The sequence below is a fragment of the Balaenoptera acutorostrata genome, chromosome 6, assembly GCF_949987535.1.
Source record: "Balaenoptera acutorostrata chromosome 6, mBalAcu1.1, whole genome shotgun sequence".
NCBI classification, from domain to species: domain Eukaryota; kingdom Metazoa; phylum Chordata; class Mammalia; order Artiodactyla; family Balaenopteridae; genus Balaenoptera; species Balaenoptera acutorostrata.
Window position 1 is genome coordinate 33,788,650 of NC_080069.1, and position 15,752 is coordinate 33,804,401.

A 15,752-nucleotide genomic window follows, 5' to 3' on the forward strand; every position below is an offset into this window, starting at 1 on the left:
ACGGGAGACAGTCATGGTGAAAGAGGGGTGACATCCAGAGTGTGGGGCATTGCAGTCTTTTCATTACTGAATGGCCCGTTACCTGCCACTTTATACTAGATAAAGGAGAGAAAATGAGGAAAGCCAAAACTTGTCACAAGCATGTGATGTGTTCAGGACCCTCCCAGATGCTCTAAGTGCTACCTCACAACTCCTCCATGCACCCGGCAAGTGGGACGGGTGTTACAGTCTCTGCTTTGCAGACAAGCAAAAAACAATCATTTTAGGTTCGGGTGAGGGTATTTTATTAAAGCTTAGCTCCCTTTTCATTCTCTACCCCTTCTAAGAACATATCCCTGTGATTTGTCAGTTATTCAGTATTGTTTGCTTATCAATACCAGACTTGTCTTTTATATTGATATACTGGCAGATATATTGGAAGGTTTCTGTCTCTAGTTATCCCTGTGTGATTGTTTCCCCCACCTTTCGTTGGCTCAGACACAGGCAGTGACTTGTGTCTTTGGGGAGAGGAAAGGCTGAACAGGAAACTCTCAGCGAGGGCCTTATTTATTCTGGTCACTGATCAAGATGAAAATGACCCCTGCCCCTGGTGGCCACGGGGCATGCACTGTCATAATGAGTGTCAGCTTTGTGCAGAGGGGGAAATTACCCAGAGGTGGAAATTACCCAGAGGTGAAAAGGAGAATAGCTCATGCCTTCTTCAAGTTGGAACAAGGTCCAGAGCAGAAAGATACCGAAGGGAGCAAAGTCAAGTGGGATCATCTGAAGTGAACAGACTAACCTATCTCCAGGGCATCTAAATGTCAAGCAAGTAAATGGCTAAATTGAAATTGTAACCAAGGGAAGTTTCCCTCCAAGATCTTCATTACATTGTCTCAAATGGGAGCTCATCAAGCTCTGTGTATTTCTTTCCTCACTTAAATGCATCTTAATTCACAGAAAACTCATTCCAGATTCCAGGCGGGGCTGGGTGAGTGGGGAGAGGGTGAGATAAGCAGGAGTAACAGATGTTCCCAGGAAAAAGGGGCCATAGGGCGGCAGGCCCTGGGGATGCTCCCTGACCATCCCACTCAGAGATCTCTGGGATTTATATATTGGTGTTTTTGTCACAACCCTGCCTACATTGCTGAGGGAAATTTAAGCATTTGCTCCAGCTCTGATTTCTTAAGGAGCAATTCCAACTATCTACATATACCATTTCTGGCTATCAGGATGTAAAAAAATGCAGAAATCCTCCCTCTGGACCTGTCTAGGTAACCTCTGATTCCTTTTCTGCTGTGCTTCCTGCAGTCTGCTAGCAGCCTGAGCAGGAGACAACAGGTAGTTTTCCAAAAAGTGCATCCATAATGAAAAAAATCACACAGAGCTGCCTAATTGTAAAACAGATTCCTGTACTAAATGCAGACATACCCTATAATGGTTTTGTAAACAGACAATTTAAAATTAAATAAAAAATAAGTGTATACTTGTTAATTTGTGATTCAAATTAAATGCCAGTGATATTAAAGAAAAAAAGCACAGTGTGACTGTTCACATGTGACTCCCTTAAGTTCTGTGTGCAGTGTCCCGAGGGACAACTTTCAATGCCCTTGGCAATTAACATTCATCACTGCAGCTCTTTCTGCATAAAATAAACAAAAATCCATTGCTACTGTGTGTTTTGTTTTGCTTCTCTCATAGACACTCCTGACCAAGTATTAAAGAAACACACAGTAGAGAGGCATTCAGATCTGAACTGACCTCAGGCTTTGCAGTTCTTATGTGTTTGAAGTTCTGTATTGACAAGACTATAAGATGATTTTGCTAATTTCTCACCTTAGAAATAAAATACGAATTGCCCAGCAAGCCTATAAACCATCCGAACATGCACTAAATACCTCATGCATGACTGAATAAAATGTATGACCAAGTTTATTCATGCATCTCCCGTGAAATCTTCATGTTTATGAGAGATGCAGCTCTGAGATCTGGTCTAATTCTATAAAAGCATCATTGTGCATCTTTCAGAGGCCCCCTGAGTTATTCAGAACAGATATGATTCCAGATCATTCTTGAGGCCACTCAGAATAGCTGCATCTCCCTCTGATATGTAGAGAACAGTGGGGAATCCAGGATGCCCAGAAGGGCAGGAGGCCAGGCGTTCTGCTCCAAGGCCCCCACCACTTCCTAGGGACACACCGTTACTCTTCTTAAGGCAAGAGCTCCTTTTTCTTTTTAATTAAATTCAGTGTAGGATCATGTCAGGAAATGCAAGGGTGAGATGCTTAGAAATAAAACCATGAGTACTAAACTATCCATCCATACTTGACTGCTCAGTTAGCCAGAAGCCTTTGGAAAAAAAGTCCATTGATGGTAAAACTTACATTTTCTTTAGTGATGTTATGTAGCTGAATTCATTACAATTTGTAAGCACACTGTGGAAGCCTTGGATAAAAAGAGATATGTACAGACGAGCTGCTATACAAAATAGAGTAGTAAAATGAGAATGCAAAAAGGATGAGGTCTAAGCATCACAAAATGTAAATACTACTGACAAAGGTGCATTTTTTTGGGGTGTAGGCATTCATCCCCAGCAAAGTATGGCATTATTTTGTGTCGGAGAAAAGCCTGCTCCACTGGATTTCCTTGGAGGAAACGTGGCAACAAGGGAAGAGTCTACTGCAAGGATCACAGGACAGAGAGAACAGGGAACCCCTGAAATACCATCTTCCAGTCAGCCCCTAGTCCAGAAGCTCCTCATTAATGTTCAGAGCAAAGGTGGGAGTAGCTGACCACAGGGTCCCCTGAGATATTCCATTAGCCTTTGTCACTGGCTGTGGTCTTCCTGGACCAGTCTCTGTGCCACAAGTTAAACCAGAAGTTCAAGACTCCTGTGTGCTTTGATTTAACATAGGATCCATGTATCATCAGTGATCCCAGATGCCTCATGAAAGGTTGCTAATTGAACCTCACCCCTTTGGCAGGATTGAAGGTCACCTCACTTGGTACATCTTTCATCAGTGACTCCAAACAAAAAAAAGGGAATATCCCTACAAGAGGTAATGCAATTGCATTGGATGAGTAAAGCAATATGTGATGGGACAAAATATATCTCCATAGGGATGCCAATAATATTTGTTAAAAGTGGAGTAAACAAAGACATCATGGTGTATGTCAAGGATACATACTGTTAAATAAATAACTTTCATGAACATTTCTGTATATTATACATGATATAAAAGTGAATTACTTTGGAAAAGAACAGAGTAGAATTTGCTAGACAACTATTTTTGAATTTGGATAGTGCTTAGAAGGGCTTCCACATACCTTTTGGGAAGTTGCCAAGTACGTCATAGGCAGTACTTACTCTTGGAAAAATACTATGGCAAAATTGTGGCCACCATAAGATACTTACTGGGCAGATTATAAACACAGACATAATTTTGCAAGGATAAACTGTTGTGTTTTTCATTCCTCTCCGGTAAATCCTGTTAGCCAGTGATCATTATCCCATGAAGCCCTAGAGAAGCCAGGGAGGGCAAAGACCAACTAAGAAAATAGGAAACAGGACGTGTGATGTCTCCCTCTTTGGCAGGAAGAAGAGATGGGAACCCAGACGATCGTGGGAAAGAGAGGAAATGGAGGAAGGGTAAAAGGTGGTGGGAGGGTGATTCAGACACCTTGCTCAGGAACGAAGTCCCAGGGGGATCAGAAAAGTGAGAGGAATAAGCAAGCTGTGGAAGGGCTTTGTCTTGGCTTCCATTTGGAATTTTGGGAGATCACCTTGTAGGGGGCTGTGCAGTCATCACTAATGGTTGCCAACTATTTCCCTTCTTCTACCTTCCAGGCACTTGGAGGATTGCGATTTCCACGCCCCCTGGTGGTTGGGTGGGGCTATGTGACCAGCTCTGGCCAACAAGCTCTGAGTGGAATTGATAGGTTACTTCTGGACTAAACTGCCAGGACAAAACCATTTGACGAACTTTTTCCCCTTGGCATGGTGAACCAGACTGCCCACAGGCCATCAAAAGGGGGCACAGAAATGAGATGAGAGTCTGACTGGATCTGAACAGAAGGTCAACTTGGCAAAGGCAAATTAAACCTGTAACCAAGGCTGCTCAGGCTGGAAACCAAATGAGACTCATGGTCAGGCTTCAGGGAGGCAAGAAGTGACATCGCAAAGATCCCGGAAGGAACAATGACCTGTTCCCTGGGAACACGGTCTTACCAAGAGGTAAATCCGCCACAGGCTTCAGGAGCAGGTGCCAAGTAACCCTCAGCGTTAAAAGCAGACAAACTCCCTTCAGCAGACAGCAAGGAGCTGAGTCCCAACGTGAGAAGCCCCACCATCCAGCTCCATGAGGGCACCAGCCCTTCTGTAAACCCAAACACTGTCTTGGAAAGAAGCAGGAACAAAGAAATCTGAGCATCCCTGGAAGATGCTCACCCATTCAAAGGAGTCCACTGAATTCAAAAGAGACTGAGGATTGCCTTATTCTGGGGGTAGTGCTATAATTTGGGCTACTTGGTAGAGAGAAATGACAACATTGCCTCCCTGAAGGTTGTTGACAACGCTGAAAAACACGTTTGGTTTGTTCTGGTTTGTCTCATCTAGCATCTTAGGTTCTATGGAGGTAACCTGGAGACTCCAGACCTTGAAAAGGACCATGGGAAAACCTGAGCAGATGAGTTCTGTGTGACAACTGTACGGCAGGGTCTGCACGAACCCTGGGATTTGGGGGCTTCTCCTCTCACATGCTACCATCATGCCGTGATTTAATAAAGTTGCATCGTCACCAAGACAGTGCTCTGTGCTGTAGTACATGGGTGTATTTTACATGGATGCTATTACATTTGGCCTGTCCACTGCACTCAATACCCACAGTTGCATCTGCAGGATCATTTGTTAAGAAAAATCGGAAAAAGAATGTGTCTTGGCCCTAATAGGTCTAAAAACTTTTAGGAAGCACAGATAAACAGAATGAAAAATCTGACATCCAGAGGCAAAAAGTCCCCAGTACATTCATATGCCTTTATAAAAATCTGGTTTGCAAGCCCTTTTATTGCCATCTGAATTGCTCAGACTAGTATTTGGGAATACTGACCAGTTCTACCAGGCACCTAGCCTGTGAATAAAAGATAGAAATACTGGAGAACTACGATTTTATGAAAAAAATATGAGGGACAAGTTTATTATTATAAGATTTGCATCAAACATTTTTGATGTATTCAGTAATATTCTGATGTATATCAGGAGTTGATATACGTCTAGATATTTTAAATTATTATTCACTCTTTCCATTTTCTAACATTTCTTTGTAAAAAACAGTGAATTTTACATCACAGCTTATTTGGGATATTGCAGAGCCCAAATAATCAGACGTTCCAGGTTATAAGAAAATATTTAGTGTCTGATGCCCAGGCCTAAGCATTTTCTGCTAATCGAATCATGTGTATTTATTTCCTGCTAAAACCTGGAGTATTAACTTGTACTAGTAAATGTACTTCCTAAAGTGAGAAATAAATATCTTAACGCTGAGAATTGTTGCTAATATGCTCAGCCATCAATTGTATTGGGAGCATTAGACAAAATCTTTCCTGGCTCCACCAACACATAAGTCTGTTGTGAGGAAATATGATCAATGTCTCGGTACGGGAAAGGTGAAGAATTACAAAGAGAAAAGAAAACATCCAGTCAGTTCAGCTTGTCTCCATCTACTTTCTGTTTGCAATACACAATATAGTAATCTGATATGCCATTTTTGATCAAGTTAAATTTAAAGCAGTCTCATTTGCGCTGTCAGTGATGAGTGGCTTGCCGCATTAGAGGGCGTGATTTTCAGCATCTGGGCCATGAATGGAGTTGTCCCTCTTTCTGGGGATGATTGTTTATGCAAGCACTTTGGGGGAACAAAAAAGGAGAACAAAATGTGTGTACACTTCCTCCTAATCAATCTCAATCAGCTCTGGCCAGACCACTCATCTCACCACCAGGCCTGCGGTGACTAAAGAGGACACGTCACGTGGCTAAAAAGAACATGTTATCCGGAGTTGGAAAGCAGCATCTGAAATGCTAAAGCCAGTTTCATGAAGGGTCACCTACAGTAACAATAATTGTAAAAACAAAAGGTTATTTTCACATGCAAGATCTAGAATGAAAGTCCAGCGTGGTTTACTCTAAGGTAGTTTTTTTACTTTTGGTTTTTTAACTTTTGTTTTGAATAAACTTGGATAAACTGCATAAAGTTCCTTTAGGAGATTTTTGAGAAGAAAAAAATGAAGTCAATATTATAGCATGTTCTTATTTAGAATACACAGATTTCAGCAATCTTGATTTTATATGAGAAATATTAGGTCACTTGTAATTCTAGGAAATATCAATTTAATATTGATGGAAACAAATTCAGCTAATATGAATAGTCAAACCCAATTTGACTGTAAAGATGTAAAGCTTCAAGAACTTTACATTTTTATCTAATGGCATCAATTTTCTTGAATAGGTATATGAATACATGTACGTGTCTGTGGTTTACCCCTTAAAAAAAATCCATCAGTTCTGAAAAATTATACATTCAGGCATTTCCAGTCATTTGTGTTTCTCTGTATAAAAAGGTAAGGTGTATGACCTCAGAGGGGATACTTTGTTAAATGTATTATCTGGAACCCAATCCCAGACTTCAAAATGGGAATGCTACAGGAACCAGACTAGAAATTTCAAAAGTAAACTCCAGGAGCACTTAGTCCAATGTTGAGTGATGATACTAGCCCATTACTATCTCTACAATAACCAACACTTCCATTAGGGAGCTCACAGAAAACACTGGCAAACAGGTGGTAACATGCTCAGGAATCATGGTTTTCAAAGATGCAAGGTCTGCATCTCTCTGCTTTGGCCCACCTGTCCCTAGAAACGCCTGGATCCCTCCTAACTTCTCTGCTCATTCCTCTTCATATCCTTCATAGACTTCTTTCTTCTATTTATTGCAAAGTCTTTTCTAAGAAATATTTTACTACTTTTCATAAATTAATAGAAAACAAAATAAATACATAAACTGCATAAGTAAAAAATATGTAAAAGAGAAAACATGAAATGTGCAATAAGTTCTAGTCAATTAATTAACATTTGTTATGTGTTGAATCAGTGAAGTACTTTAAAATCATAAAATGCCTTAAAGTTTGAATTATTTGGCTTTGGGGGGTTATACAGTGGGTCAAATTTATATATATGCACACACATACAATCAAAAATTATGTATAGACTATTCTCTTACTACCTTTATGTATCAGGTAGATGAATTGATCAGCTGCTGTGTATAAAGTTCTTGGTGGAAGCTGTGATATTTGAGACATTTCTAATTCTTAATGAACATTCTAGAAGCGCAATGACTTATGGGCAAAATAAGAAACTAGGGGTGTAAGACAGACCACCCTCTTTAAAACTTCCAAATACCACAACACAGACCAAGGAAATTTTAACCATACAATCAGGGAGTCTAACATGATTTTCCTCACTAGATCCTACACAAAATATTCCAAAAAGCTAAAACTACTATATATGAAGAATCATCGCCCTCATTATATTCATCCACATTTCATACTATCCACATTTTACATCATAATCATCTAAACTAAAGTGAACTAATATGTTCTCCAGCATTTACCAAGGCAAAGGAAATGTCAATAAAGACTCTGGGATGCTGGCTTTTAACAGAAAACACATATAGATAATCCTTCAGAAGGAATATTGATAAATTGTGCTGTCTAAAGCATGCTTTAGAAATGGGTCTGAAATCAGGTGGTAATATCTAGGGATATTTAGTGAAATGTACACTATATGCAATCAGAGTAGCAACAACCATTAAAAAGAAACCCTCATCAGTTGATTGCCACTCTTAAAATAATTAATTTAAATTTGCAAAGAGAGTAGTTTAAATATAAAAGAGAAGCTTTGTACTTACCATTTTATAATGATGGCTTATAATATTCTGAGTTATTAGTTTTTTAATTAAATATAATGGAAATAAGTTCATCTTAAGCTTCAGGATTTTCTCTTCTAATGTTTATAAACTTCCCAGTGCCACCATATTGATAGCACTGGAGGCCTGAATCATAAAGATACTCTACACATGCAAATTAGAAACACAACACACAAGCCCCTCCGGCCTCTTTAAACTAATTAAATATGGCTTATTTAGTTTTTACAATGTTAGGGAAACCACTGGAAAGTTTAGATGTTAAGCTGATATTAGAATAACCACCAGACCAAGAATGGGTAATTTGATAACTGATCTCATTGAAATCTGGTTTCAATGAGAATATATTTTTACTGGGGTGCTAAAAATGATTATGAATGATGCTTTGAGGAGTAAATATCTGGCCACAAAATGCTTTTTCCTGGGAAAAGACCATGAAGGTAGACAATTAATGGACATGCCTTCCCATCCTGAGCTCATTGAATTTCTTCACCTGTGTTCTTACTCTTCCCTGCCAATCTATTTGATCACTTACTAGGTTCCCAAATTTGATCCTTAAGGACACAGTAAAGTTCAAGCTAGACTTTAACTCTGATCTTACAAATGTCAAAGAAAGGGAGGAGAACACTCAATTCCTTAGTAGTATCTCCAGAATTTACAGCAGTGCGTTTACATGGGACACAGTTAATTTTAACTTTGACTTTCTGAATTCATCTTTCATTTAAAAAATCTATCCCTTAAAACAGTAGCAAAACAAAAGCAGAAATAGAGACACAGACGTAGAGAACAAATGTATGGATACCAAGGGGGAAAGGGGTGGGGTGGGAGGAATTAGGAGACTGGGATTGACATATATACATTATTGATACTATGTATAAAATAGACAACTGATGGGAACATACTGTATAGCACAGGAAGCTCTACCTAATGCACTGTGGTGACCTAAGTGGGAGGGAAGTCCAAAAGGGAGGGGATATCTGTATGGGTATGGCTGATTCATTTTGTTGTGCAGTGGAGGCTAACACAACATTGTCAAGCAACCATACTCCAATAAAAGTTAATCAAAAAAAATAGCAAAGCATTTGAATTTGAAGTGTATGTATTCACTTATTTAATCCACTGAATTAGTATTTGTGCAATAGAAGAGGTAATTCACTCGACAACATTCAAGTAGCAAAAATGGACCTTTCCAAAAAGTAAGTCATTAACTCCCTTCCCACTAATAGGAAGGGAATCTTTATTTTCAGTAGCAGCCTTCACCCGGTCTCCTCCCAGGCCAAGTCCTGGGAATGGAGTCATTTTCCCATGACATCCTTTGGCAGCTTCACATCTTGCAAACATCAGGCTTCCCCAGTGGCTGCAGCACTGGCTCCTTCTTGTGTTGTTGTAGTTATTCATGACCAGAGCACTTGACTAGTCACCCTTCTGTCGCCGGTCCTAAAACTAAAAAGGGATGATAACCCTGGAAAAAATCTAGACTCCAATAATTCCCTTCTCATAAATCTTATTGATGATCATTTGCTGGCCATCAATAGGGAAGGAAGATATCAAAACAAACCAAAAAATGGATCATAAGCAAGAAGAAAGCTAGCAGAGGAATACTAGCAGATATGATGAACCTGCTGCTTTCTTCAGTTTCATTAAACTCAATATAATTAAGTTTCGACCTATAAGAAGGAATATGAACTAAAAATGAAAATAATTCTCTCTGGGAAAGAATCAGGGTGGATTGACAAGAAGACAGCTGCAGACTCACCGTCTCTGCGATTAAGGCTTGCAAAGCCAGGGCCGTGGCTGCTGGACCGCTCTGAGGAGCTGCTGAAGGAAGCCCGGGGCAGGGCAGACGCCAGAGGAGCTTCACAGCTATCTGGGGGGAAACACCACGTGCGGGTTAGTACACTGATTAAAGCTTTCCTGTCCTCTCTTCCTCTCTTCTTCCTTCCCTTTTACTTTCCTTTCTTTCCTATTTCCCTGCCACCCTCCCTTCTCTTCTTCCTTAATTTCCTTTCTTTTTAGTTAACAGGCTAGGAAAATGCTAGAGCCTGTCGCAAACATCAGTCTTGATCAGAGGTGTGTTAGTAAACGTTGAACAACAGGCTCTTAAGGAAAATTAAAAACCCTGATTGGTAGCATTTGCCACTTTCCATGGTGTAAATACTCGTACCATGGCCAATTCAAAGCTAGCAGCGTGATGTCACTGACCAGGAAGTTGGAAAAATAATCATTATATAGTATTTTCACCACGCAGACACAAGGTATGTAAATAACCTCAAGAGCACTGATAACAGCAAGATGACATAAAATAAAGTAGCAAGTGGTGCGTTTTCAGAATGTATTACTTTTGTTTTAATATGATTTAATTAATTATGTTTATATAATTTAATTTTTAATAATGATTGTATTTTCATGCAAAATTCATGAAAAGTTAATGATTGGCTCTTGCTAGCTGCTAAAAATTGGTTCCAGCACGTCACTCCTAAATGGGAAAATATTAAAAGTATTTCCTGGAAAATCAGAAAGAACACTTTCACAGACACCACTGTTTCTATTGAACATTGCACTGAAAGTCCTATCAGCACGTAAGAGAAAATTTAAAAATTAAAAGCAGAAAATTGGATAAAAAAGAGCAACCGTTATCGTTTCCAGATGATATGATATGGAGGTAGAAATTCTGAAAGTCATTGGCTAGCTTAACAATTCATTATACAAAAGCTGATAGTATTTCTAAACTTATCCATAGTTAGAAATTAAATTAAATAGAATAGCAAATACTAACAAAACATATAAAGTATCTAAGAATGAATCTTACAGAATTTGCAGGACATTTATGGAGATTATTATAAAAATTGTATTGAAAGACATTAAAGAAAAACTACATAAATTCAGACTACAATGATTGCAAATAGGAAGACTACTTTTAAGGTACTGGTTTTCCCTAGCTTGATCTAAAGATTCATTAGAAGTTCAATCAAAGCTCAGGAGGGTTTTTCACGGAACTTGAAGCAGTGAACCACAAAGCTCAGGGGTTCTTAACATGTGGTACAAATATGATATAGGGGGTCTGTTGAGATGAATAGAAAAAAATTACATCTTTATTTTCACTAACCTCTAGCTAAAATTTAGCATATTCTTCAGTCACAAATGTAGACAAACCAGACTATATTCACCAGTGCCCGTGCATATGTTACCAACAGAAGTTACAGATATTTTAATAGCAATCGTTGTCACAGACATCTAGAAATATTGTTTATGGTCCCCTTTACTTCAAAATAACAGTATTTATTAAAGTCACCACTAGATCTTGTTTTTGAATGCGCTAATAACTAAGAAGACACTATGTTACAATTCCTAGTACATTGATATCAGCATTTCAATATAACTATTTACTTTGTAACCCTATGTATACATTTCATGCATTTACAAGCATTGCTGTGAGAAGGGGTCAGGCTTCAGCAAAGTGCCCGAAGGGTCCTTGGCACAAGGAAGAGCAAAGAAGCTCCCGTTGTGAGTGTGTGCACTGCAAGTACAAAGCTGTTGAGACATTACTGGGGCATTATTAGCCATTCAGAAAATTCCAGAAGATTGGGATTATCCACAATCCACAGTCAGCTGTGCTAACTCGAATGTTAACGTGACAATTTCTCAGGGGACAATTTCTCTGCCTGTTGAGCAGACCAGGCCTGCATCATTCCCCCTTTAGGTAAAGGGGTCCCAGGGATCTAAGTAACCTGCTCAAAGTCACAGAGCTGGTTGAGGGTAAGTGAAGATTATCTCCATCAACTGTTTAGCTTGGGAAGCCTGCTCCTTTCCCAGCCTCCCCCACCCCCCACAGCACGGCTTCCTTTCTGAGTCTCCCCAGACGCTCCCCACTCAGTCCCCTCTGCTCACATCTTTCTCATCTCACCGTATTGGGGTCTCTCCTTTCTGGGTTGGAAACAGTGAGGACCAAGTGTAGATTCTGGAGCCAGACAGGGTGTGGGCATGACATTTACCAAGCTGCCTACTCTTGGGAAGTCACTGGCCCTCCCTAAGCCTCAGTTACCTCATCTGTACAATGCGGATGTCACACAACTGAATCACACAACTGGACAAAGGGGAATCACACAATTCATAGGATTTCTATGAGGATTAATAGTGTTTGCTTTTATTATTTTCAGTATGGTAAGACAAGTCATCACATAAGCTTCTTCAAAATATTCTATAAGGACGTTTTCCCTATAGAGAGATATAGAAGGCAGCATTCAACGTTCCAAGCCATATTCTCATTTTTTTATTCTGTCCTCAAAAGAAGGCATATGGAAAAGAAAAAAAAAAAAAAAAAAGAAGGCATATGAATCTTAGTCTTTAAAAAAAAAAAAAAAGAGTAAGATGTACTCGCTCTTATGAAGTCATCTTTGCCTTTGAGAAACAATTTTAAAAGTGATCATTTTCTTTACAACCCTAATTGGTTGCTCCAATTCACTTCCACACAGTCAAATTTGAGAATGCACGTGATCAAAAAACGTGACCATGTCCAATAAGGTACTTGGAAAAGAGCAGCTCTGTGTTTGGACAGTGTTTTCTGTACATTCACTGTGTTTTTAATTAAATTACATTCAAGTAAGGTGAAGTCTCAGATGCCACCCAAAAATCTCCTTAACCATTGTTTTCAATCTGAAATGTCTATATTTTATACTACGATTCCTGGAGCCAAAATTGTTAAGACACAATTTAATTTTCTTTTTCTGGAATCATTAAAAAATATTTGATTTCCACTGAATATTATTCTTATCAATAGTCTGATACATACTATTTCTATCCAAAAAAAAAAAAAAAGATGAATCCTGAAATGCTTCAAAGCTACAACAATTATTCATAAATAATTGTTTTTAACAAACGAGATGGCAAAACAACTGAAAAGTACAACTATTTACCACTTAGGGGGAAAATGAGGTGAGTACAAGTAATAATCTTGTAAGAATTAACAAATGAAAATAGACAGATAATATTACAGTTAAATAGGCTAAAGCAAGTTTATTTCTCTTCATAATAACACTCATATTAATAAGAAATTATTCTATGAAATAATCTCAGTTTTGAAATACACTTATTCCTTCAAAAGTTCAAATGTACTCAGAAGCTCAAATGTTCTCAGAAGCTCAAATGTTCTCAGAAAAGCTTAGGAACTCTAAAGGGAAACTGAAGATCCATTGTAACGTGTCTTATAGAAAATACAAACACACCGTAATTGTTCATGATTTATGTATGATTCAGATCAGAGTGCTCGGAACATCCTTGTGTGCATGCTTCTATAATAAGTTCTTATGTATTAAATGAGCAAACATTGTCTCAGTAGTTGTACCTATTGTAACATCATTTTAATCAATAGCCTATTGTTTGTCCTGCCAACAGAACAGCTTTATACTGAAATTATTAAACAATAATTCAGCTTCTGTTTTTAAAAATTATATATATTCTTTTCTCCAGGTAAAATCTTAGAAATTTGGAACTTCCCATAGCTGGGGAAAACATAATTGCCTTAATCCTCTCAATCTAAGTGACACTATCTGAGTGTTTTCCAGACCCTTGACCTCCTCCTAAAACTACTTAAATCTACCCCCTCCATAAATAAAAAACAGTCCCAGACAAACCTCTGGATTACTACAGCTCCTTGGTGATGCATGCTCTTAGTTTCTTCAGAACTTTCAAATCCAGTTTATACACAACTGTATATAAATGGCATCTTTTCAATATGCATTATGTTCTAAAGTAGACTAAAAATTCCTCAGCAAAGAAAATGTCACTTTACTGAATTCATTGATGAGCTCTAGTAGTTATCTGGTAGCACCTTTAGGATTTTCTATGTCTAATATCATATCATCTGCAAACAGTGACAGTTTTACTTCTTTCTTTTCCAATTTAGATTCCTTTTCTTTTTCTTCTCTGTTTGCCACAGCTAGGACTTCCAAAACTATGTTGAATAAAAGTGGTGAGAGTGGACATCCTTGTCTTGCTCCTGATCTTAGAAGACATGCTTTTAGATTTTCACTGTTGAGTATGATGTTAGCTGTAGGTTAGTTGTATATGGTCTATATTATTTTGAAATATGTTCCCTCTAGGACCCTTTCTGGAGAGCCTTTAATCATAAATAGGTGTTGAATTTTGTCAAAAGCCTTTTCTGCATCTATTGAGATGATCATATGGTTTTTATTCTTTAACTTGTGGTGGTGTATCACAGCCATTGATTTGCAGATACTGAAAAATCCTTGCATCCCTAGGATAAATCCCACTTGATCACAGTGTATGATCCTTTTAATGTATTGTTGGATTTGGATTGCTAGTATTTTGTTGAGGACAGATGAATGGATAAAGAAGATGTGCTACATATATACAATGGGATATTACTCAGCCATTAAAAAGAATGAAATAATGCCATTTGCAGCAACATGGATGGACCTGGAGATTATCATACTAAGTGAAATAAGTCATACAGAGAAAGACAAATATCTATTAAAAAATTTGAAACAATAATTCAAATAATTATTTTAATAATATAATAATAACCTTCCAAAACAGAAAGCACAAAGTCCAGAGGGCTTCCCTGGTGAATTCTGCCAAACATTTAAGGAAGAAATCATGCCATGTCTCCATAATCCCTTTTAGAAGATAGAAACAGAGGAATACTTTTTAACTTATTCTATGAGGCTAATAGTACCATAATACCAAAACCAATCACAGATATTACAAGAAAAGAAACCTACAGACCAATATTTCTCACGAACACAGATGCAAAATCCTCAACAATATATCAGCAATCAAATCCAACAATGTATAAGAAGAATTACAGGGAATTCCCTGGCAGTCCAGTGGTTAGGACTCCATGCTTCCACTGCAGGGGGCCCGGGTTCAATCCCTGGTGAGGGAACTAGGATCCCACAAGCCACACGGTGTGGCCAAAAACAAAATAATAAAGTAAAATAAAATAAAATAAAAATAAAATAAAATAAAAATTTTAACAGATTTTTAAAAAATAGAAGAAGAATTACATACTGAAACAAGTAGAATTTGTCCCAGGTATTCAGGGCTGGTTCAACATTCAAAAATCAGTTTACGTAATCCATCACATCCACAGGCTAACAAAGAAAAATCACATGGTGCTATCGATAGATGAAGAAAAGCATCTGACAAAATCCAACACCCATCCATGGTAAAAACTCCTGGTAAACTAGGAATAGAGTTGAACTTTCACAAATTGATAAAGAATATCTACCGAAAACTTACAGCTAACACCACACTTAATGGTGAGAAACTGGAAACTTTCCCCACTAAGATCAAGACTAGGCAAAGAGGGCTTCCCTGGTGGCGCAGTGGTTGAGAATCTGCCTGCCAATGCAGGGGACACGGGTTCGAGCCCTGGTCTGGGAAGATCCCACATGCCACGGAGCAACTGGGCCCGTGAGCCACAATTACTGAGCCTGCGCGTCTGGAGCCTGTGCTCTGCAACAAGAGAGGCCGCGATGGTGAGAGGCCCGCGCACCGCGATGAAGAGTGGTCCCCACTTGCCACAACTAGAGAAAGCCCTCGCACAGAAATGAAGACGCAACACAGTCATACATAAATAAATAAATAAATGAACGTGAATTTCTTTTAAAAAAAAAAAAAAAAAAAAGACTAGGCAAAGATTTTCCCTCTCACCACTCCTTTTCCACATCCTACTAGAAGTCTTAGTTAATGCAATTAGACAAGAAAAGGAAATAGAAGGGATACAGATTAGGAAAGAAATGTCTTTGTTATGGATGACAAGATCATCTATGCAAAAAC

General features: G+C 38.5%; 1 protein-coding gene across 8 annotated transcripts in view; it reads right to left on the reverse strand.

The window, feature by feature from the left end:
- LOC130708380 (contactin-associated protein like 5-4-like) overlaps positions 1-15,752 on the reverse strand; it is a 218,851-nt gene that overhangs the window by 52,687 nt on the left and 150,412 nt on the right. For all 8 annotated transcript variants that reach the window (XR_009008597.1, XR_009008596.1, XM_057548254.1 and 5 more), the window contains one exon: positions 9,709-9,819. Coding sequence is in view for 6 of the 8 variants with exons in the window: in XM_057548254.1 (XP_057404237.1) it covers positions 9,709-9,819 (111 nt within the window). In the remaining 2 variants the exon portion in view is untranslated. The remainder of the gene's footprint in view (positions 1-9,708; positions 9,820-15,752) is intronic.